Raw genomic sequence first — 24,649 nt, forward strand, 5'->3', positions numbered from 1 at the left:
ATGTTAGCAGATGTTTAACAGAGCACAGCAATGCTGCTGTGCAAATGAAAAATCATATCTGTAATTGAAACTTCAGAATATTTATAGAGGCAGGAAAGCAGTTACCCAGCTTGGAATTTGGGCAGGACACCAGAGCTAATCCTCTATCTCTTTGAAAAGTACAATGGGATATAGAATGGCTAGAAGTGATCAGGACCAAAAGAACTGTAGTCTATGGTGAGAGCACATGTCTGGGAGTGAGAGACTCCTCAGCTCTAATTCCATTCTGCCACTGATTCTTGGCCTCAGGCAAGTCACTTACCATCGCTGCTTCAGTTTCCTCATCTGTAAATGGCTCAGGTAATGACACAGACCTCCCTCAAAGGGATGTTGTGATGCTTGTGTTTGTTTATAAAGTGCTTTGAAGATTAAATTGCTCTACAAGTGCAGGGATTAACACTAGAACCTACTTCTGCATCTGACCTGTCTCCAGTAGCATAAGTGTCACTGGCCCTACAGTGGGACCTTAATTCGGAGGGAGGAGCACTGCTTACTGGCTCCTCAATGTTCCTCAATGCTCCAGCAGCAGCTCGGTGATCTTGGGACCTATCCCAGTAGCTGAAATGAATGTAGAGTGCTTGGGTGCATGGGGCAGGCTTCTGCCCTTTCCAGGGTTAACTTGATATTACTTTTTGTTAAGTTCTTCCAAAAAGTTACGGCCACTGAGTTCAGCATCATATGCATATTATCCCCGAGTGCTGTGCTTATGCCTGGTGATCAGTCCCACCTATGTTGGGAAGCTGCTGCTATTTTGCTGGTCCTTTCAGTTGTCTCTTACAAATGGTTTTGACATTTAGACAGGATCTGTTGCTGAAGTGAAAGAAGTTGAGGTGTTTGGTGTCAGGTACAGTTTGTTCACTGGCAGAGAGGTGGTTTGGAATAGATTTTGGTGGATGGGTTAAAGTCAGACTGGTCTGTGCTGGGTTTGAGGTTTCCCATGTGATTTAGAGCCCTAAAGCAGTAGCAGCCACCACACCATTGTGCTAAACATCCTGCACGTTCCTTTCACATCCCATAGCATCCTCCCCATAAGAACGGCCATACTGGGTCAGACCAAAGGTCCATGTAGCTCAGTATCCTGTCTTCCGACAGTGGCCAATGCCAGGTACCCCAGTGGGAATTAACAGCACAGGTAATCATCAAGTAATCCATCCCCGGTCACCCATTCCCAGCTTCTGGCAAACAGGCTAGGGACACCATCCATGATGGACCTATCCTCCATAAACTTATCTAGTTCTTTTTTGAATCCTGTTATAGTCTTGGCCTTCACAACATCCTCTGGCAAGGAGTTCCACAGGTTGATTGTGCTTTGTATGAAGAAATACTTCCTTTTGTTTGTTTTAAACCTGCTGCCTATTAATTTCATTTGGTGACCCCTAGTTCTTGTGTTATGCAAAGGAATAAATAACACTTCCTTATTTACTTTCTCCACACCAGTCATGATTTTATAGACCTCTATCATATCCCCCTTTAGTTGTCTCTTTTCCATGTTGAAAAGTCTTATTAATTGCTCCTCCTATGGAAGCAGTTCCATTTCCCTAATAATTTTTGTTGCTCTTTTCTGAACCTTTTCCAACTCCAATATATGTTTTTTTTAAGATGGGGCAACCACATCTGCACGCAGTATTACCATGGATTTATACAGAGGCAATAGGATATTTTCTGTCTTATTATCTCTCTCTTTCTTAATGATTCCAAACACTCTGTTTGCATTTTTGACTGCCTCTGCACATCGAGTGGATGTTTTCAGAGAACTATCCACAATGACTCCAAGATCTCTTTTTTGAGTGGTAATAGCTAATTTAGACCCCATCATTTTATTTGTATAGTTGGGATTATGTTTTCCAATGTGCATTACTTTGCATTTATCAACATTGACTTTAATCTGCCATTTTGTTGCCCAGTCACCAAATTTTGTGAGATCCTTTTGTAGATCTTTGCAGTCTGCCTGGGACATAACTATCTTGAGTAGTTTCGTATCATCTGCAAATTTTGCCACCTCCCTGTTTACTCCTTTTTCCAGATCTTTTATGAATATGTTGAATAGGACTGGTCCCAGTACAGATCCTTGGGGGACACCACAATTTACCTCTCTCCAGTCTGAAATCTGACCATTTATTCCTACCCTTTGTTTCGTATTTTTTAACCAGTTATCAATCCATGAGAGAACCTTCTCTCTTATCCCATGACAGCTTACTTTGCTTAAGAGCCTTTGGTGAGGGACCTTGTCAAAGGCTTTCTGAAAATGTAAGTATACTATATCTACAGGATCCCCCTTGTCCACATGCTTGTTGACCCCCTCAGAGATTTTGAGTAAATTGGTGAAGCATAATTTCCCTTTACAAAAACCATGTTGACTCTCCCCAACAAATTATGTTCATCTATGTGTCTGACAATTCTGTTCTTTACTATAGTGTCAACCAGTGTCCCCGGTACTGAAGTCAAGCTTACGGGCCTGTAATTGCTCGGCTCACTTCTGAAGCCCTTTTTAAAAATTGGCATCACATTAGCTATTCTCCAGTCATTTGGTACTGAAGCTGATTTAAATGATAGGTTACAGACTACAGTTAGTAGTTCTGCAATTTCACATTTGAGTTCCTTCAGAGCTCTTGGGTGATACCATCTGGTCCTGGTGAATTATTACTGTTTAGTTTATCAATTAATTCCAAAACCTCCTCTAATGACACCTCAATCTGGGACAATTCCTTAGATTTGTCACCTAAAAATAATGGCTCAGGTTTGGGAATTTCCCTCACATCCTCAGCTGTGAAGACCAATGTAAAGAATTCATTTAGTTTCTCTGCAATGGCCTTATCATCCTTGAGTGCTCCTTTAGCATCTCGATCATCCAGTGGCCCCACTGGTTGTTTAGCAGGCTTTCTGCTTCTGATGTACTTAATTTTTATTTATTTATTTATTTTTGCTATTACTTTTTGAGTCTTTGGCTAACTGTTCTTCAGATTCTTTTTTGGCCTCTCTAATTATATATATTATATATAGTATTCCTTCATTTGCCAGAGTTTATGCTCCTTTTTATTTTCCTCACTAGGATTTAACTTCCACTTTTTAAAGGATGCCTTTTTGCTTCTCACTGCTGCTTTTACTTTGTTGTTTAACCACAGTGGCACTTTTTGGGTTGTCTTACTATGATTTTAAATTTGAGGTATACATTTTAAGTTGAGCCTCAATTATGGTATCTTTAAAAGTTTCCATGGAACTTGTGGGGATTTCACTTTTGGCACTGTACCTTTTAATTTCTGTTTAACCAACTTCCTCATTTTTGTGTAGTCCCCCTTTCTGAAATTTAATGCTACAGTGTTGGGCTGCTGTGGTGTTTTCCCTGCCACAGGCATGTTAAATTTAATTATATTATGGTCACTATTACCAAGTGGGTCCAGATCTATTCACCTCTTGGCAGGGCCGGTGCAACCATTTAGGCAACCTAGGCGGTCGCATAGGACTCTAGGATTTGGGGGGCACCATTTTCTTCGGCAGCGACCACGCCAGCCAGGTCTTCGGCCACCCGGTTGCCACCAGCATTTAGGCGGAGGGAGCTGGGGCAGGGGAGCGCGGGGAGGGCCGCCTGCAGCAAGTAAGGAGGGGGCGGCACGCAGGGGAACTCCAGCTCATCCCTGCCCAGCCTCCTCCCCAAGCATGCCGTGGCTGCTTCACTTCTCCCGCCTCCCAGGCTTGCAGCGCCAATCAGCTTAGGCGCCGCTAGCCTGGGAGGCAGGAGAAGTGAAGCAGCGATGGCGTGCTTGGGGTGGAGGCAGAGCACGGGTGAGCTGGGGTGGGGGGGTTCCTCAAGGCGGAGGATGGGGGGTGGGGAGCTGCAGCAAGGGGGCACCTCAGGGCAGAGGGGGGAAGCTGCTGCAGAGGGGGCGCCTCAGGGCGGAGATGCGAGGGGGGAAGGGCGCAAGGTGGAAGTTTCGCCTAGGGCACAAAACATCCTTGCACCGGCCCTGCCTATTGGACCAGATCTTACGCTGCACTTAAGACTAAATCAAGAATTGCCTCTCCTCTTGTGGGTTCCAGGCCTAGCTGCTGCAAGAAGCAGTCATTTAAGGCATCAAGAAACTTTATTTCTGCATCCCGTCCTGAGGTGACATGTACCCAGTCAATACAGGGATAGTTGAAATCTCCCATTATTATTGAGTTTTTTATTTTTATAGCCTCCCTAATTTCCCAGAGCACTTCACAGTCACTATCACCATCCTGGTCAGGAGGTCAGTAATATATCCCTACTGCTATAATCTTATTATTAAAACATGGAACTATTATCCATAGAGATTCTATGATGCAGTTGGTTCATTTAAGATTTTTACTTCATTTGATTCTATGCTTTCTTTCACATATAGTGCTACTCCCCCACCAGCATGACCTGTTCTGTCCTTCTGATATATTTTGTACCCTGGAATTACTGTGTCCAATTGATTATCCTCATTCCACCAAGTGTCTGCGATGCCTTTTATATCAATATCCTCATTTAATATGAGGCACTCTTTCACCCATCTTATTATTTAGACTTCTAGCATTTGTATATAAGCACTTTAAAAACTTGTCACTTTGTAGCTGTCTGCCATTACATGATGTAATTGAATGAGACTCTTTTTCATTTGACTGTTTCTCATCAGATCCTACCAATATTTTATCATCTTCCATCCTCTCCTCTTTACTAGGACATAGAGAATCTCCATTAATAGATCCTCCCTTAAGTGATGCCTCTGTCCGAACCACGTGCTCCTCTGCACCTGTCAGCTTTCTTCCAGCCCCTAGTTTACAAACTGCTCTATGACCTTTTTAATGTTAAGTCCCCACCCAAACCAACCACTGCTATGCTCTTCCTGAAAGTCCATGCCCTTCCCTGCATGCTGGCATGGAGAGAGCTCCACAACCTGTCTACCCTGGGAGCACCTTGCCTTAGCATCATGCCTTACAGAAATTCCACAGCAGAGCCTGCGTTACTAGTGTCAGTAATGAGGCCTCACACTAGGAGAACATTCCTTGCCAGTGGCTGTATAAGAACATAAGAACAGCCGTACCGGGTCAGACCAAAGGTCCATCTAGCCCAGTATCTGTCTACCGACAGTGGCCAATGCCAGGTGTCCCAGAGGGAGTGAGCCTAACAGGCAATGGTCAAGTGATCTCTCTCCTGCCATCCATCTCCATCCTCTGATGAACAGAGGCTAGGGACACCATTCTTTACCCTTCCTGGCTAATAGCCATTTATGGAGTTAGCCACCATGAATTTATCCAGTTCCCTTTTAAACATTGTTATAGTCCCAGCCTTCACAACCTCCTCAGTTAATGAGTTCCACAAGTTGACTGTGCGCTGTGTGAAGAACTTCCTTTTATTTGTTTCAAACCTGCTACCTATTAATTTCATTTGTTGACCCCTAGTTCTTGTATTATGGTAATAAGTAAAAAACTTTTCCTTATCCACTTTCTTTACGTCATTCATGATTTTATATACCTCTATCATATCCCCCCTTAGTCTCATCTTTTCCAAGCTGAAGAGGCCTGGCCTCTTTAATCTCTCCTCGTATGGGACCCTCTCCAAACCCCTAATCATTTTAGTTGCCCTTTTCTGAACCTTTTCTAGTGCTAGAATATCTTTTTTGAGGTGAGGAGACCACATCTGTTCACAGTATTTGAGATGTGGGCGTACCATGGATTTATATAAGGGCAATAATATATTCTCTGTCTTATTCTCTATCCTCTTTTTAATGATTCCTAACACCCTGTTCGCTTTTTTGACCACCTCTGCGCACTGCGTGGGCATCTTCAGAGAACAATCCACGATGACGCCAAGATCTTTTTCCTGACTCGTTGTAGCTAAATTAACCCACATCATATTGTATGTATAGTTGGGGTTATTTTTTCCAATGTGCATTATTTTACATTTATCCACATTAAATTTCATTTGCCATTTTGCTGCCCAATCACTTAGTTTTGTGAGATCTTTTTGAAGTTCTTCACAATCTGCTTTGGTCTTAACTATCTTGATCAGTTTAGTATCATCTGCAAACTTTGCCACCTCACTGTTTACCCCTTTCTCCAGATCATTTACGAATAAATTGAATAGGATTGGTCCTAGGACTGACCCCTGGGGAACACCACTAGTTACCCCTCTCCATTCTGAGAATTTACCATTAATTCCTACCCTTTATTCCTTGTCTTTTAACCAGTTCTCAATCCATGAAAGGACCTTCCCTTTTATCCCATGACAGCTTAATTTACATAAGAGCTTTTGATGAGGGACCTTGTCAAAGGCTTTCTGGAAATCTAAGTACATTATGTCCACTGGATCCCCCTTGTCCACATGTTTGTTGACCCCTTCAAAGAACTCTAACAGATTACTAAGACACGATTTCCCTTTACAGAAACCATGTTGACGATTGCTCAACAGTTTATGTATGAACAAACTCAGAGCAAAGGGAGCAGCGAGGAGAATGCAGGAAACTGTCACTCCCCTCCCCAAATGTTCCTATTTGAAATAACTTTTTGCCAAAGTCGTCCTCCTCCCACTTCCCTCCAGTCCATCTTGTGATTTAAATTACACATACTGCGCTTTACCCCTGGGGTCACAGAAGCTTTTCTAAACTTTCCCAGCTGAAATTCAATTTTCTAACAGAGTTAAATTTTTCAGTTCAGAGTTGCATTTTGTTTTCCCCTGGCTGCTGTTCTGCATCAGGAAGATGGCTCCTGCTGGAGAAATGCACTTCAATCAAGGGGAGATGGCAGGAAGCAAAACTTTTTATAAACCATCGGGTGGAAATCATTTACTAGTTCATAACAGTGCTTGGGGAAGGTATTTTTATAGCTTGACACATTTTTTTGAGTCAAAGCTGCATATTGGTGGTTGTTTTTTTATTAATTCCACAGTCTTGTGTAAGACAAACTATATCTTTCTAATCAACTTTTTTACCTCCTAAGCCACATTTTAAAGGATGCTTATAAAGACGTTTAAAGAGGTTTGGGTTGTTGTAAATTTATATATGTATATTTTAATATATAAAAATATATTAAAAAATAAATGTCAGGTTGTTGAACTCCTTGCACCTGGGGTATATTTATTGTCGTTTATTTAAAAACACCAGGAAGGACTATTGCTGCAGCTTCTCGCCTCACACAGTATCCAGAAGATAAATAATGGCTGAAGTTTGGGGTCTGCTGCGCTGTTCTTGGCCATGATTAGAATCCCTCAATAGTGGAAGTCCAGCATGTCCCTCTCCACCCTGGATTGAATTGAGGACCATAATCCCTCTGGAAAGAGCCTAATCCTCAGATAAAGAAAAGAACCCAGGGCAATCAGTTGTGGCAGCGTTGTTGTTGGTAGTGGGGCTCCTGGAATTTTATTATTGCGGATTATTTATATTTCATTTGGGCCTAGAGGTCTCAACCAGGATTGGGGCCCCGTGTGGTAGGCATTGTACAAACATACCCTCTGTCTGTACTGCAGTTATGGGGTGTGACTGCAGCTCAGTAGATAAACACAAACTAGCTTTAATCTAGCTAATGCGGGCACCAGAGTGGTAATACTGCGGCTGCTTGCGCTTCAGCCTGGGCTGTCTGAACCCACCTGGCACCCTGGATGATTATTGTTGGGCCAGCCTGTGCTGCAGTGTGCTTTTCCTCAGCTTCACTGATACAAAAGTACCAGAGCTAGCTAGGTTAAAGCCAGCTCGGGTCTGTCTCCTCAAGCTGCAATCACTGGCTGGTCTTGCTGCATGGACGTAGGGAGACAGGGTCCCAGCCCCAAAGAGCTTGCAGTCTTTTTTTAAGGCAAGACCTATAATAGGTGGATGGAGAAACAGAGGCACTGGAGATGTGAAATGACGTGACTAAGGTCATGCAACAGGTTAGTTGCAGAATTGAGAACAGAGTAACCTGGGTGTCCTGACCCCTAGTCCAGTGCCTCAGCCACTGGGCCATGTCTCCAGCAAGGCATACCAACATAAATCTAGGCCCTCAACCTGAGATGCTAGAGACAACTGAACATTTTAAATTGACATTTTGCATAGTTGCTTTCCATTATTGATAGAATAAACAACTCAGCACACGTTTAAGGACACCTTCCTCCCCCACCCCGTGTGGAGTCAAACGCTGCCAAAAGTTTGTTATTTAATAAAAAATGGCTACATAATATCTCCAACTAATAGACTGATTTGTAGTTAAATCTTGATTAATTCTCTAGTTCTCCCATCAAAACCAGCCGTTTGTATCTGCTCTTGTCTCTGATTGGCCTCTCCTGGCTCTCTGCCCTTGTAGGTGCAGGAGGAACAACTCTTGCTGCTCTTTCCTTCCAGCAGGACATCTTCTTAGGATGGGGTGTGCCAAGGCAGTGGGGCTTCCAGCAGTGGGCAGCAAACACCTGGTACACCGAGATGGCTCTCCCAGTGAACCATGTCTCATCGGCATCTGTCCTGTAAGCTTCTCAGGGCAGAGTGCATTGTGCCTTGTGCAACATTGAGCACGTGGTGCTAGTGTTGTCTCCTCATTGTTAGTCAGTGTCCTACATAAATTAAATAATTAGCCTAGCTCCAGAGTAGAACAGGAGTGACCCCACTTGCTTGTGGTTGGCACTGGTCCTGCAGGAAGCTGGCCTGGTGTGTTGGAAGCTGCACCAGTCTGGAGAGAGAGTTGGGAGGAGCAGTTTTTAAACCGATAAGTGTTGTGAACTGGAATCCTGCATTTCATTCAACTCATCTGTTAGCTTTTAAACAGACTTTACTATCACTGCGACTTAAAAACAAAACGCCGGCTGAGGCAGAAAACGACCCATTCAAGTGAGGAGCAGTGGCTGATGTGGCCAAGTGCAGAGGTTTGCCAGGTGCTCTGCATTATGAGTGCTCTAAAGCTTGTTGCTTCATCCCAGCAGCTCTGCGAGGTTATTTCCTTTGTTCAGGCAGCCAGTGCAGGAAGGATGCAGCAAGACGAAACAGGCATAGAGAAGAAGGGAAACACAGTTCTGTTGGAGTGTCAAAGTGAAGTGTATGCCAGCTCTGGGCTGTTAATCTGGCAGCTCCACGATGGCTGTCTGTAATATTAGAATTGCCAACAGTTCCAAGAAACTGGGGCTCTGACTGGAGACTTGGAAGGTGTTTCCAAGTGCATTCTGGGACATTTAGGTGATCGTGTTAGGACTGGGGCAATTCAGATGGTGTAAGATGGTTGAGGGTTCAGCTGAGCAGCCATACGACACCGAGGGCCCATCCCTGCCCAAACCTCCCCTCCCTAACAAGTGGCCCCTTTATCTGCAGTTATCTTTGAGTGGGGAAGGGCCCAGGGACCTGCGCTATCTTCTCCCTAGAGGGTATAGCAAGGAGGAGAAGCAGGTGTCTTCAGGAGGCATGCCCCATGCTATTTCTATGGGGATAGTGCAGCTTGTGGTATGTCCCTGTTTTCCCTGACAGATGGGCCTCCAAGTTTCTCCCTTCTTGGGGCTGTATGGAGTTCCCAGTTATGGTTACAGTCTCCCCATCCCCCGTCAAATACTTCTGTGCTCCCTTCCCACTCCCCAGTGTCTCTGTGTGTGTCCCACATCCCTGAGACATCAACTCCCCCTTAAAAATAATTCCAGCTTCTCTGGAAAATAAATCCATTAATCAGCCTTCCCAATGCATTCAGCCTCCCCATTCTCCATACAAACTCTCTGTGAACTTGATGAAACGTGTGTGGTGTAGATGGGACCTGAGCCATGCCAAAGCCATGGACAGCCCAAGTTATGTCCTTCACTGAGAGTCTGCCTATTTCCAATCCCAGTGGACTGCACAAAGGTTTAGCAAACTTAGGGGATGAGGGTAAAGTACTGTGCGTACCACAAAGTGTGACTTTGCTTTAGGTGATTTGGGGGACAACCAAGGAGGCCAAAATGTTCTATACATGCTCTCCTGCCTCTTCCCTTCCCAAAGTTGTTGTTGTTGTTGTTGTTGTTGTTGTTGTACACTTATTAACTGTTTGTTTGTATTGTGCATCTAGAGGCTTCCAGCTGAGACTGGTGCCCCATTGTGGTAGATGTGGTACAAACCTATCACAAAAATACAGTCCTTGCTCAAAGAGCTTAGCATCTGTACAAACTTGTGCTGGAAAAGAATTGATTATGTGTCACCATGTGGGTGGGTGTTTTCTCCTCTTTGCCCACTGTAAATGTTTGCATTTGCACTCTTAGATTATAAGTACTTTAGGGCAGGGTGTTTAGTTCTTTACTTTGTATCCATTAAATATTGTAAAATGTCCCGTCAAGTTGCTGGGCCCTAGGTTTGAAGAACCCTATCAGTGCAGAACAAGCTGAGAAGTAGTGGTCACCAAGCCACCAAAAGAGGCTTAAAATAAAAGTGCCATTTCACCCTGACTTAGAGCATCTCTAGTCCTTCTTGAATCCAGACAAAAACCCTGCAGAGTTTAAGATAAGGTTGCCAAGTTACACCTCCTTTTAAGGGTGTTATAATTACATATCTAAAACTGCACAGCCCAGGGTACAGAGTCCTTGGTCTATAACCAATCTCTCCTGACACCTTCTCTCCACCACACTTTCTGTTGTGCCAGTGACGTCAACCTCAATGCCTCATTTATCTGCTTCTCTCATACCTTTCTCCATGTTTTCTTCCTTGTGCATAGAGGCCCCATTTCAGGAAAGCATCCCTTTTCAGCTCTGAAGGGGCTTCAGTCCCATTGACAAGAACAGGCCTCAAACACACGTGGAAAGATAAGCACATCCCTAAGTGCTGTCCTGAAGAGGGATGAACTCAAACCTATGCTTTCCTGAATCCGAGCGAGAACGTCCTTTTGATCTGGTTTGGTTTGCAAAGCCACCCTGTCATTTAAATCTCTTCTTGAGACTTGCTCCTTCTAAGACACCTACAAACAACTAGCAGGTTAAAATGTCTGCTTATTTACCTCATTTTTCTCATCAGTGAACTTCCTATTCACGTGAACATTAGGAGGGCAGGGATGTATTGACACTGGGATTGAAGCTGGGGATTGCTAGGGTGGGGGGAGTTGGTGAGCTTAATACCATAGTGATGGGCCTAACATAAGAACTGAATAGGACAGGACATAAGTTGATCATAACCCGATCATTTGGCTTGTTGTCTCCCTTTCCCCTCCCCCTTGTTTGTCATTGTCTTTTCAGGCTGTGAGCTCTCCAGCGCAGGGAATGGCTTCCTCTGACTTGGGGAATCACCCAGTGCACTGTGGACACTACCACAATCTACATTCAGATTGCAAATCTTAGAGGAGGTGAGCGGGGCTTGGGGCAGCAGTAAAGCTGAGGTTGATATAGGCTATGTCTACACTCAACAACAACAAAAAAGGTGCGTTCTTAACTTGGCTTAGCTAACCTTGGTTAAAATAGCCCTGAAGACACAGCAGCACAGCCTCCAGCCTGCTAGCTAACCTTTTTACATTTTTGGTATAGACATACCTGTATTTGCAGCTGCTCCCCCTGTTCACATTTCTAGATAACAGGCCTGATTCTCATCTCAGAGCGGTCTAAATGTGGTGTAACTCCATTCCCTTTGGTGGGCTGGTTCCTGATTCACTCTGCTGTGAGTGAACTCCGACTGAAGCCAAAAGAGGGAGAGAAGACGTGAGCTAACAGCTTGCCTGTGAATTTAATATAAGAGAGAAGCTAAGAACTGGCGATGTGGATAGCAGTTGACTCCCCTCTCCTCCCTGAGCAAACTTGCATCTTTAAAGTTTCGTCTCTTTTGAATGTTAGTTTTTGAGAGTCTTTTGGGTGGATGGGAAGAGAGGTGAGGATGTTAAAGTATAAAGTGCTCTCTTGGGTAGAACTCTGGGAAATCACTGAAATTGATTGGAAGTTTATTGGGGCCTATTGTATAACTAGCCTTTTCTGCTGTGTGCTGCATTTTTGCAGTTGCTGAATTGATTTTTCCAAGGGTAAGAGAGAGGTTTGGGTTTTTGTCTCTCTTTCTTTACCTTTGCACAGTGGCTTTAGTGCAAGATAAGACCAAAATCAGAATCTTGAGTTAGCAGGAAGGCATTTTCCATGGAGAGATGTGTACGTGCAAAGGATGGAGCTAATTTTGCAAAGTGCTGACTGAGTTTAGCTCCCATTGACATCAGGGGAAGTGAAGGGCACTTAGCACCTTATAAGGAGGGGCTCAGCATCTCTCTGGATCTGTCTCAACCTTCTTTTAACTAATATTAACATTCTCTCCTATTCTACCCTCCTGCTTTCTTACTTCCATTTGGTTCCTTTGCTTTATAGCAAAGGCACTGTGCAGTTGCTGGAAAAGTCATCCACTGGGGATGCCCAGCCTCTGGTGGAGCCTACAGAATGTGCAGTGAATTATTTAAAATCTACAGTTTGTAGACACACCGAATACTAAAATCCCTCAAATCCAGAGGTCCGCCAGGGTGGTCCCCAGAACCAACGCTGCATTATCTGTTACCCTGAGGTCCCAGGGGCTGCTGCCCAGATGTAGTGCTGCATTTTTGGAGATCCCCAGTGTTGCTGTCAGTTGCTGAAGCTGCATCTCTGTGACATGGCGGTACTAAAAGTGCAGTGCTATTCTGTACGTGGCAGTTTGCAGTTTGGTGATTGTTCTGTTTTGCCTTCCAGGACAGATTTCTTTACAAGTAAAAGGATTGTGAACCAGATCCTCCATGTGTGTAAATTGAGATGAGTTCTTTTAACTAGCATGCGCAAAATTACACCAGCTGAGCATCTGGCCCGGTTTGCCTAAAATGCAGGGTATGTCTACACAGCAGCCGTGAGGTGTGATGGTAGCACATATAGGCATACTGAGCTAGCGCTGATCTAGGTAGGAGTACACTGTAGCAATGCACTGCAGTCGCACCTCTCGACTGCAGTTTAGGCACACCCTTAAGCCTGCAAACTCACCTTGGAATTGGGGACTACAGCTGCATCCTTTGCTGCTCACGTGCATTACTGGTAATATATTCTGCCCTTGCTGGATTCAGTGCAGGGCACAGGTGTAACTGATTGTCCTCTGTGGGCAGAGTTTGTTTCTTTGTGGTGTTCTTTGTCTTCTTGTGTTCACTATAGCATTAGCCTGAGGTATGACTTGTGTTTTGCCCCGACCCTGAGTACATACAGGGAACAGATCTGGTGGCCTTTGTTAGATAGTTATCAGAGGGGTAGCCGTGTTAGTCTGGATCTGTAAAAGCAGCAAAGAATCCTGTGGCACCTTATAGACTAACATGTTTTGGAGCATGAGTTTCGTGGGTGAATACCCACTTCGTCGGATGCATTCACCCACGAAAGCTCTTGCTCCAAATCATCTGTTAGTCTATAAGATGCCACAGGATTCTTTGCTGCTTTTGTTAGATAGTTGTTTTTCAGGGTTCTGTACTCCCCTATCCTAAACAGAAGGGCCATGGAATTTGGCTGTGTGTGTGTGTGGGGGGTGGTGGTGGTGGGTTTGGGTGGGTGGAGAATGAAATGGAATTGTTGCTGTGGGGAGGTGGCTCAACTGTCCTCCCTCTTCTCCGCTTGGTGGGGTTCTCACTGTATTGTGCTAGAGGGCTCGTAAGCTACTTCCACTCCCCTTTGCAGCTTGTGGTCCATTCCTTTAGCCCTGCAGTGGCTCCCTGTGTGCTGCATCTTACGCTTGTTCAGCTGTTCAGTGGCTGGAATTGATGCTGTTGTCATTGGGCTCCTGGCTAATTCCCCATCTGCAGGCAGAAGGATTTTTCCACCCTTGTCAAACTTTGATTGTACATTCTTCCTTCAACCAAAAAGCCAAACAGCAGCTATTTGTAGGCTGTAATAGAGTTGACTCTGGCTTCTCTACTTGCCTTTGCACCCTCATCAGGGGTCTGCACTAATGGGATGTGGCATGGCTGATAATCCTCAGCATCCTAGCCTGTCTTGCTTAGCTGTGATTTCCTAGTACTAAGCAGTGTTAATTGACAGTTATTAGTAAGGCTGGCAGAACTGTGTGGGCGCTGGTGAGTCCACAAAGCAGGGTGTTCCTTGGAATTTAATTTCGTTGTCCAGATTTAAAACAAAAATAAGTCCCTGGTTGCTGTATATAACCTTTGTTCTTCATTTCCTTCTGTATAACTCATTGCCCTCAACAGGCTTCTCTAGGGTGGGAATTCTCCCTTCTCCACCCAAAGTGCGATTCATCTCCTGGTGGTGTTATGGGCACATCTAGCTATGAGCATCTCAAAGACTAACATCTCTCTCTGGTTGAATCCCAAGCCACAAACTGGTGCATTTAAAAGCACTGAGATGTAAATGCAAAACTACTGAATGTTTTAAAATCTAAAATACCAGGACAGAACCTCTTCATTTAGCAAAGCAGTATGGTAATCTGCAACCCTTTTGTAGTGGTAAAGTGTGTTCCAGAGAGAGGTGTTTCACATAAGAAAACATCGAATTAAACTTCTGACTTTTTGAACGTGTTAAGTTTCAATGTGAAGGTTAGCAAAGTGTCAAGGATGCTGTTTAGAACTGGCAGGCTGCGGCTGTACAAAACTACAGCTCTGTCTGTGCACCTCAGCTGTGCTCTGCATATAGTGGCATGACCATTGCAAAGTCCCCAGTGGTAGTTTTGTAAAACAAACACGCACTGTGAACTATATGCAGATTGAATTAATTTCATTTCTCTCCTAAGCCACATATGCACCCTGGCCTCTCCAGGAAAAGACTTGTACACACTAGGTACTGATTTAAAGCCCACAGAAGTCAATGAAAAGATTCTCTTGACTTCAGACCAGGCTCAGTGCTACCTATGCCTGGTACTCTGCTCCCAGTGCCTGATACATTAATATCCCGCAGAATTTAATGTAACATTTTGCAGCTCCCCTCTGGCCATGGTGGTGGTGTTTGCCCATAAATTACATCTAATCCCAGCACAAATCAGGGACTGCAGTCGCATTTGCAAAAAGGAAAAAAAAATGTATGTAGTGGGGATGGGCAAACCTCTGCCGGTCTGGAGCTTTTGTCTGAGTAAGAATGTGCAAATGTGGATGCTCATCTGAAATCCATCCAAACGTCTTTGTTTTGTTCTTTTTTTTGTGTGTGTGTGGGGGAGAGTTGGGTCTAGAGTCTTTCAGTGAGATTTCTGAGGTGTCTTGGTATTGATCAGGCTAGGAACACTGCAAGAACACTATCCCGTGAGACTTTAGCTACTGGATGAAACAAGGAAATGTAGAGATGTGGGGGGAGATGGTTAAAACTAACTGTGTGTTCCCCATCTCTCCTCCCCAATTTTTTCAGCCTCCAAAAATTGTTTGGATCTCTGAGATTTCAGAAGCTGGTTTTGGGTGAGTCCCTTGCCCAAAACCAGTTCACACATCTCTAATCCCAAGCCTTATGTTTATGTATTTGGTTAGTTTTGATTATCCTGTACTTTGGAGGGGGGGCGAGTGTGGGGGTGGGGCTGGTGGTATGTACTATAATTTATAACCACTATTTTCCTTAACGTTAATTGTGATTTACATCCGAAATTACAGCCTTTAATTAAAACCCACTGCTAGGAAGAGAAAGGGGAAGATACTTGGCTAAGATATCAGTGATATCCTTGGGTTGCGGAGCTGAATGGGGCAAAACAAATACACCTGGTGGTTGTCTGCTCCAGTGGCGCTAATGAGCTGTAGTTGAGTATCCGACTGAGATGTGATGATGCTCCACTCATGTGCTGAAATGTCCGTACACATGGACTTTGTTTCCTAGTTTGTTTGTTTGTTTTTTTAGATCACTGGATAGAAAACTGCAGAGGCCTCTCCTGGGAAAGTCAAGGACCCTTCCCAGCATTCCTCAGTCCCCTGTCCTCAGCAGGGTTCCTCTTTTGGATTCAAAATTGTATAGGGAGGAGATGCCAGAGCAGAAGCAGTACGAGAACCGCTCTGCCTCGGATTGTCAGAAAGGGTGCACAGTGCCCTCTGCTGGTGAGTTTCAGTAAATGTTGGTGTGTCTGCATTTCTTGTGTTTGCATGTTTCAGTCTTGAGGAGGTTTTTAAAATCCTAACAAACATTCTTCCCAAACCCCCTCCAAATGAGCCTCTTTAAGAAACCAGCCACCAGGGGATTTATCACAGTAAAAATCATAATCACCCTTGTTGCTTTGTCCAGTCCTTAGCATTCCTTTCAACCTATTCAGACAACTTCCCCCCCCTACCCCTTAGTATATTGGTGGTAGAAGTGCATTGAAAAGTCTGAAAACCAAATGAGAGGCTCAGTGACTTGGTAATGGAGCATAAAGAGCCTTTTGACTCTGGGTCACTGCATCAGCTACAGTCTGGGTCAGAAGGGACCAAAGCAAATGTCACCACCATCTGATGAGTCTTTGGCCTTGCAAAATGAAATGGGGTGTCAGTCTCTTTCATAGTAGACTAAATGTTTACAGCATAACAAACATCACGGTGGCTGGAACTAATTAGCAGCTTCGTCAGCAGTCTTGGCAGAGAAACAAGTCTCTCCCATCAATCCTAGACTGAGGCGGCACTACACAATTTGCCGTTACAAACGTCTGCCAGGTTTGGAATGCACCTTGGCCTTTATCTATCCTGATCATTTTGTCACATTCTCCCACCGTTGAGCTAATCCTGCTGCAGCTCCACCTGCTAGCAGCGGTGGGAGCCCTAATATGCAGTGGCCACTGTGTTATCTAACCCTGCTCAGACCCAGCAGGCTTAGTGATCGTTAGTGTATATTAGTGCTCCCACCATTGCTAACGCTGGTGGAGTTGCACAGGGGCAACTACGTAATGGGAGAATTTGCTAAAAACTTCATCGTAAACAGGGCCTTCCATTTTCCAGTGTTACCAGTCCAGCACTAAATGCAACCCAGAGAAAATTGTTCCCTCCCCCAGCATGCTTACATTTCTAAAATATATAATCCCCACTTCCAGACCTCTGCAAACTGACAGTGGAATCTTTCCTCAAGCTCTGGTTCAGTTTTCATGCTCTGAACTCTGTGTTTTTCTTGCTGGCATTGCTAGTTCCCTAGGTCGTTATGTGCAAACAGAAGCTTATAAATGGCACCATTCCTTTGGACTGGTTCTCCTGACTCCATATGAGGCCTCACTAGTGTCAAATAGAGAGGAATGGTCACATCCCTTGATCTGCTGGCAATGCTCCTACTTATGCAACCCAAAATGCCATTGGCCTTCTTGGCAACAAAGGCACACTGTTAACTCATATCCAGCTTCTCATTCACTGTAACCCCTAGGTCCTTTTCTGTAGAACTGCTGCCTAGCCACTCTGTCCCTAGTCTATAGCAGTGCATGGGATTCTTCCGTCCTAAGTGCAGGAGTCTGCATTTGTCCTTGTTGAACCTCATCAGATTTCTTTTGGCCCAATCCTCTAATTTGTCTAGGTCCCTCTGTGTCCTATCCCTACCCTCCAATATATCTACAACTTCTCCCAGGTTAGGGTCATCTGCAACCTTGCTGAGGGTGCAATCCACGCCATCCTCCGCCATATTTAGGCTGTCCTCCCATACTGACTTCTGTCGTGAGCACCTGAGTCTTCCTCTCAGGCCCTCAAATCTGTAAGTTCTCCCTGCAATGGTGGTGCCTGGAGGAGGACCTGGGAGAGGGCATAGGCTGCCCTCTCCCCAGCTAAAGGTTGATAAAGGGGAAGTGATCCTCATGAGGTCAGTGCTCCCAGGTGGAAAATAAAGTAGCTTATAAACAGACTGAAATTGAGAGTAGTTGGCTATGCTCTGCCAGTCCTCAGGATTTCATTAGTCATCAACTAGCATTTGTTCACATGCACAGACTTCTTGTGGTTTAGCTGGATAAACAGTCTTTGGCCTTGGCTACACTCACACTTTACAGCGCTGCAACTGAGGTGTGAAAAAACACCCCCCTGGGCGCTGCAAGATACAGCGCTGTAAAGCGTCAGTGTAATCAGGGCAGCAGCACTGGGAGCACGGCTCCCAGCGCTGCACGCTACACCCGTAAGGGATGTGGTTTACATGCAGCGCTCGGAGAGCTCTCTCCCAGCGCTGCTGCTCCGACTACACTCACACTTCAAAGCGCTGCCGCGGCAGCGCTTTGAAATTCCAGATGTAGCCATACCCTTTGTTGGGCAGTGAAGCAAGTGAAGCATCTAGCAGGAGTCATTTGTGCACAAGAGAGATTTTATCTTCAAAGACCTCAATGGCCTGGCCCCAGGATATGTAAAAGATCCTCTAAAACTCCAGAGTGAGGACTGTGGCCAACAGCTTCACCTCAGGTCCAGTGGAACTTTTTACCACAAAATAAAGTTTCTGGAGCTTTCTTGGGAGCCAGTCTGAGTCTGTAAAACAAACTCAGGCATGAACGACCATCACAAACCTCACCACCTTCTTCTCAAACTGCCAGGCACACTTCTTCTACCTGCCTTCACTGACATAAATACAGAGCAGCATGGACATTAAAAAAAAATCCCTACAACCTAAAACCAAACACTCCACTGCTCATGGAATTGCCGCCCTGAGGAAGGGATAAGAGAGAACGAACCATGCAGGAGAGAGGTTAGTCAGGTCACTCTATGCACTGTTGGAAGATGCTCAGTTCTTCTGGTGATGGCATGAGTTTTCATACTTCATATGAAATAGAACAGAGAGATACCCTTTAGTCAGTGTATTGAGAGCTGTAGTATTCTGGTCAGATTGCTTTTTTGGCTTTGTGGCACCCAGTGGGAAATGGCTAATTAGGTACCCACTGAACCCAGAAAGGTACAATAGTGATGAGGGGGAAGAAAAAAAAAAGAGAGAAACTTCCCTTTGCGGTGACTGGATTCTTGGTACGCTAATCTGAATTGCAATTTGGCAAGGTTAACAGTTAATAAATTAGGCCTTAGAGCTCCTTTTATCCACTAATATCAGAGTGCTCTGCAAACTTTAATGCGCTGAACTGAACCTCACAGCAAAGCACTCCTATGGGTACGCTAGTATCATTATCTTTTTATAGATGGGGGAAATTGACACTGAGAGATTTAAGTGACCTATCCAAGATCGCACCGAGTCATCACCAGAAATGGGAATAGAGCCTAAGAGCTCTGACTCTCCACCTAACACCACCAGCTTTAATGATTTAGACCATTTTGTCTTGCTTGTGTTATCAGCCCGATCAATTTGAAGTTGTCTAGCCAAGACTTCCTCCAGATAACCTGAGGTATCCTGCAGCATGCAAAAAGTCAGTCTGGTGGGTTGGCTTGTCAGGAAGCCCGTAGTTCACATTGGCTGGGAAGAATTTCCCAGGGAGATGGCAGGACAGAATCACTTTCTAGTCCAATAGGATGCTCCAGCCTTCTTTGGCCAGCCAGTATATTCCTCAGCCCTTCACTCTCAAACTGTCAGTGATTCCATCCAGCTTTTGGAGCGAGTGCCTGGGCTGAAGGAGGGGACATGCCCAGGACATGCCGAGACCTCTGTGCGAGTGATGTCTGGCTCCATAGGGAGGTCTTTGACAGTCTTGGCTGGAGAGTTGGTCCCGTGCAGAGGGCCTCAAAGAGGGAAAATGGAGTAGGGCACCTGATTCCACCAAAAAATGAACAAGTTAAACCAAGACTGCAGGCCAGCCTTTCCCTTAATTTGTAAAGTTTCATCCGATGAGGCATTGTCTAGGGGAGTGAGAGAGAGCCGTGACAAGCACTGGGCACACTCCTGTCTATCCGTGGAATCCTTGATGGAGCTGTGCTCTCTCCCCGGCTATTGGACTAGCTGGGAAATTCCTCATGGCCATGAGAACTGGAATATAGCAGGATGCAGACCTGGACAAACAGTTGCTGTTAGAAGTGGGTCATGATAATTCCAGCTGAGTCCAAATGATTATACCCCTGGCATCACATTCTGTAGCACTCTGCGAGATTTCACACTCCCAGCAGCCTGTCTCTGGGGAATGAGTCTCCTTTCTCTTGGGCCTACCATGGCTTCCTTGTCCTTACTTGTTATCTCTGTGTCTTTGGAGGGAAATTGATTTTGGTCTTGTCTTTCCTTGGTTCTGCCATGGGAGGGGGCTGTCCCTAAACCCTATCAGCTCTGTCCTGCACCAAAGGCGGCTGTCTCCATGTTTTATGTTTAATCTCCCGAACTCCCTCTGTCCCACATCAAGAGGGATTTATGCTTCCAAGCTCTGCAGCTCCCCCTGCCTTACATTGGAAGGGGGCTGTAGCCGTTTGTTAGCTCTTCCTCTGCCTCCTCGCATTCCACACTGGGCTCACATTGTGCTGAGCTCTACTGAGAACCTGTCCATGTACTTTGGTGCCTCAGGGTCTGTGTACACTGGAGCTGGAGGTATTGTTTCCAGCTCAGTAGTTGTACAAGCTACAAATAACAGTGCAGCTGCGGTGGGGCTAGTGGCGGGAGAGGCTAGCTGCTCTAGCATGTACCTAGAGTCTCGGATGGAATCATACTTGGGGCCACCAGCCCTTCCTGCCCTCCATGCTGTAGGGGATATGATTTACACTAGTGTAAATCAGGAGCAACATGATTGAGCTCAGTGGGGACTGCAGAGTAAGACCTTCCCCACCCAATCCCTGTGTGTCCACATCTTGGCGGGAGGATAGGGGGAGAGGAGGAGCTGTATGCCTGGTGTACGTGCCTTTGAGTGGTGAAACCTTGGCTAGGTGGGAAATAATCTTTACTCAAATAAAAAGGTGGCATAGATCACTTCCTCGAGGAGAATGAGGGGAACAGGGAGGGAAGTCACGAATCCATCCCAAGGCTGCTCTAGGACATGCAGCTGGCTGCTGTCCCTTACACCAGGCATGTAGCAAAGGACAAGTGGAGAAAAACCTGTGTAAAACTGGTGTAAATGAACCCAGAATCAGGCTCAGTAAGTCCATGCCATTTAATCCTATTTCCCTGCGCTTTGGAACATGAGAGCAGGGGAGTTTCTCCAAAATGGATACATTTCAGTGGATCTTGGTTCCCCATTTTTTGCAATCCTCCTATTTTGTCTTTACAGCACAGTTAGATTCCCTGAAATTAACAGAGGTTGTAGGTAACCAGATTCAATCACTTTAAACTGAAGTACTCTGAAGCAGCAGGCACCAGCAGTCAGGGCAGAGCTGCATTGGGGGCAAAGGAACTGAATAGCAGGGTGTGCTACAAGCTTACTTTAGGGGCACAGAACTTGGCTACAAGGGAGCTGCAGGTGATGAGTGATTCATTAGCGGAGGTGTGGAGAGGAGTGCAAACTGTGCCTAACAGCAGTGTGTCACTTGTCATACCGCTGGTCTGGCCTCCCCATATGTGTTTGAAAAGGACAGGTAGCCTTGCAAGGAGACCCAGGCTAGCTCTCCTCTGTGCATGGCTCAGGTGGTAAGTTGAAATTGTTGGGGTCTGCCTTAAAAAATGAGGCTTTTCTTTTGTGTATCCTCAGCTTGGTTGTTTTGTCATGCCATTTCCTGCTTCTCTCCCAGAACAATATTATACAGTGGCAGTCTGAATCTGGGCTTAAATTGATGTGTTTATGTGTTGAATAATCACAGCTTTCAAACAGAGGTTCCTGTACTGTATGAGTTGACAGTTGGAGAGGAGCAGCAGCAGCTTATTAAATTTAAAATGGGTGTTAAAAATGGAATGTATTGCTCTTCAGCTTGTTTCATAGTTAATATTTTAACCTCCCCTCTCCCCAACCATCCCTTCTTCAAGCTGAGTTTCTGGTTGTGTGCTCTAATTCAGTGGCAGGACTCTGCACTGCATGCACCGTCTTTCTGCTTTAAACAAGTCTAGGGGCTTAGGGAACAGGCTTGCTTGTTACAATAGACACCAGAATAGCTGGACACAGTTTGGGCAGCAATAGATTTTAGACAGTATATCTTCTCTCTCATGCTGCTAGCTTCATATGAAACTCCATCCCAAGTCTGCTCTGAGATATTCAGCTGCCTGCGGTCCCTTACACAGGGCATGCAGCAAAGGCCAAGTGGAGAAAAACCTATGTAAACAACAGTCCAGTTTGTTGCTGTTTTGTGGCTGGTTTTCACCTCAGGGGCTCATCTTCTGGTAGAACTTTAAGCGATTTGCCCTTATTCCTGGCCTTTATAAGGGCAAGAGCACTGTTGGTCTAAGGCTTTGAAGTCTCCAAAGGGGGAATACGAATGATCTTTGCAGGAGGGATGACTAACAGGAGGAGAGAATTTCTGATGGAGAATCATTCTATTTATATTTAATGCCTAATAATTGGCAACTTTATTTTTATTGGAATTGAGCAAGTTTTATTTTTTAATTATTATTATTAAGAAGTAAATTATTATGGTTTGGGTTGGGAAAAACAGGGGGGATGGGAAGCAGAGAAAAAATCACTGTGCCAAATGTAAAAAGACAAGTTTGGCGAGAAAATACATGTGATAGCCAAGCTGTTTACAGCATAACAGAACAGTGATGTTATAAAGGCATTTAACAGCATGTTTCGTTACTTTTTTTTTTTTTTTGCACTGAAATAGACAAGCCTGTTAAAAGTATCTACTCTTTTTGGTCTTTCAAATTTGTTTTCCTCTGTGGCAGGCTCTCTCTTTTTCACCATGTCCCATCTTTCACAAGTGTTCCAGACACACTGAGCTCTTCTTCAGGTCTGGGAAATGTGCTCCCAGCATCACAGCAAAATGGAAGATGGAACAGATTGTTTAATTTTAAGTAGAATATCAGGGTTGGAAGGGACCTCAAGTGGTTATCTAGTGCAACCCCCTGCTTAAAGGGGGACCAATCTTCAAACAGATTTTTACCCCAGATCCCTAAATAGCCCCCTCAAGGATTGAACTCACAACCCTGGGTTTAGCAGGCCAATGCTCAAACCACTGAGCTATCCCTCTCCTCCTCAGTAGTTAAATTCATTACTGTGCTAGACACTAAAAATCATGGACTGAAAGAGACATTGGATATCTGGCTTATTACAACAATCTGTAACCCACTAACCCCTTCTTTTTGGGCTATGGACTGCAGAGGTATTAAGGGACCATTCAAGGTCTGTTACAACGTGAGCTAACTACTTATGCTAAACAATCTGCTCCACCTTGCATTTTGCTGTGACACTCGGAGTATCTTGGCTCAAAAACTTCTCTCTCTCACCAACAGAAGTTGGTCTAGTAGAAGCTTTTATGTCACCCACCTTGTCTCTCTTGTACAATGTTACCTGAGGCATACAGAGGCTTAGTGACTTGCCCAAGGTGTCACAGTTAGAGCCAAGTCCCAGTCTAGTGCTTTAAGTACAAGACCATACCTCCGCTCCTTTCATTAGAGAATACACTGCACAAAGCCCTAGTAAACATGCTGCAGGGAACAGTCCTTCACTGCCTGCAGGGTGGGTTAGAGAATGGCCTGTTTTTTCCATCTCTGATTTGGCAATGGCTTTTTTTTTTGTTCTGGTTCCTTGGTGGCTGAGAGCGAGCGGCATCCTCCAAAACACCGTACATGGAACCTTCTGACTTATGGGGAGCTGGTCACCTGACATGCAGCAACAAATGACATATTAGGAGATTCACCCTTTGCGGAGAGCCAAGGCAGGGCCCATGCGCCCCTTACCCTGGGTGGGACATAAGCAGAGAGCATAGACTAGGCATGGGCTCCTCCCTGCTGGGCTGGATTTCACCCAGAGTCCATAAGGTTGGGTGTATTTAGAATGATTACTAGCTTTGTCTTCCTCTTAAAGCTTCCCACTGGATCAGCTGTGGTCCCGAGGTTCCATCCCAACCCAATCAGTGCCCCATTTATGCTCCCTTGCCCTCAAATCCTGCTGTCTTTTGCAGCACTTTCGTGCAGAAGGGAGAGAATTAGCTGTGATGTGGGAGCCAAATGCCATGCCTTCAGCTTCCTGCCCCCTTCTAATGCTGGATTTCTGTCTCCCTTCCTACAGGGGAGGCCTGGCAGCTGGAAGACGATTGTGTGGAGCCTCCTGGGGATACCACTCCCCGGCCCCAGCTCTGCACTGCCATGGACGAGGCCCCATTCAGCCACTTCCGGACGCACTCCTTCTACATGAGGAAAAGCCTGTCTATGGACAACCACTTGAGCTCCCTCAGCTACTCTCTCCACCCGTCGGAGACGAAGGCTGATCGTGTCAAAACCAAGCTCAGGAGGCAGTTTGTGAGTACTTGATGGGAGGTGTTGCTCCCCCCCGAATTCCCATAGTTTGTATTGAAGGTTACCTGCACATGTGCACACATTTTCAAAAACAGTGACATGCTGGATGGTTATTTTTATTCAAAACATGTTAAAAAATAGTTTGACTCCCCAGCTTGGTCAAACAGATGGCAGTAGCATCGTCTGCAGTTTGGCAAAATCACGCCACAAAACCGATTTGTCTCGTTTGTCAGGTTTTTAAATCCCTACTGCTAAAAGAAAAGATCTCATCAGCAGGGGCGGCTCTAGACATTTTGCCACCAAGCACGGCAGCATGCCGTGGGGGGTGCCCTGCCGGTCACCAGTCCCACGGCTCTGGTGGACCTCCCGCAGGCATGCCTGCGTGGAGCCACGGGACCAGCGGACCCTCCGGCAGACCGCCCCCTGCGGCATGCTGCCCCAAGCACGCACTTGGCGTGCTGGGGCCTGGAGCCGCCCCTGCTCGTCAGAGACAGCTCCTGCTTAGGCTGGGTAATGCAGTGTGGTAACATGCTATCTCGTCACCTCTGGAAGCTGCCATTCAAATCTTGATTTTATTTTTTAGGCCTCAAATAAAAATGG

At 45.4% G+C, this 24,649-nt stretch overlaps 1 protein-coding gene across 10 annotated transcripts in view; it reads left to right on the plus strand.

Moving 5' to 3' along the window:
* The window catches only part of LOC127058304 (ankyrin repeat and fibronectin type-III domain-containing protein 1-like), a 698,608-nt gene that overhangs the window by 196,311 nt on the left and 477,648 nt on the right, over window positions 1-24,649 (plus strand). For all 10 annotated transcript variants that reach the window (XM_050968088.1, XM_050968089.1, XM_050968080.1 and 7 more), the window contains exons 3-4: window positions 15,734-15,927; window positions 23,823-24,052. In XM_050968088.1, coding sequence (XP_050824045.1) covers window positions 15,734-15,927; window positions 23,823-24,052 — 424 coding nt within the window. The remainder of the gene's footprint in view (window positions 1-15,733; window positions 15,928-23,822; window positions 24,053-24,649) is intronic.

Source organism: Gopherus flavomarginatus, chromosome 9, assembly GCF_025201925.1.
Source record: "Gopherus flavomarginatus isolate rGopFla2 chromosome 9, rGopFla2.mat.asm, whole genome shotgun sequence".
Taxonomy (NCBI): Eukaryota; Metazoa; Chordata; order Testudines; family Testudinidae; genus Gopherus; species Gopherus flavomarginatus.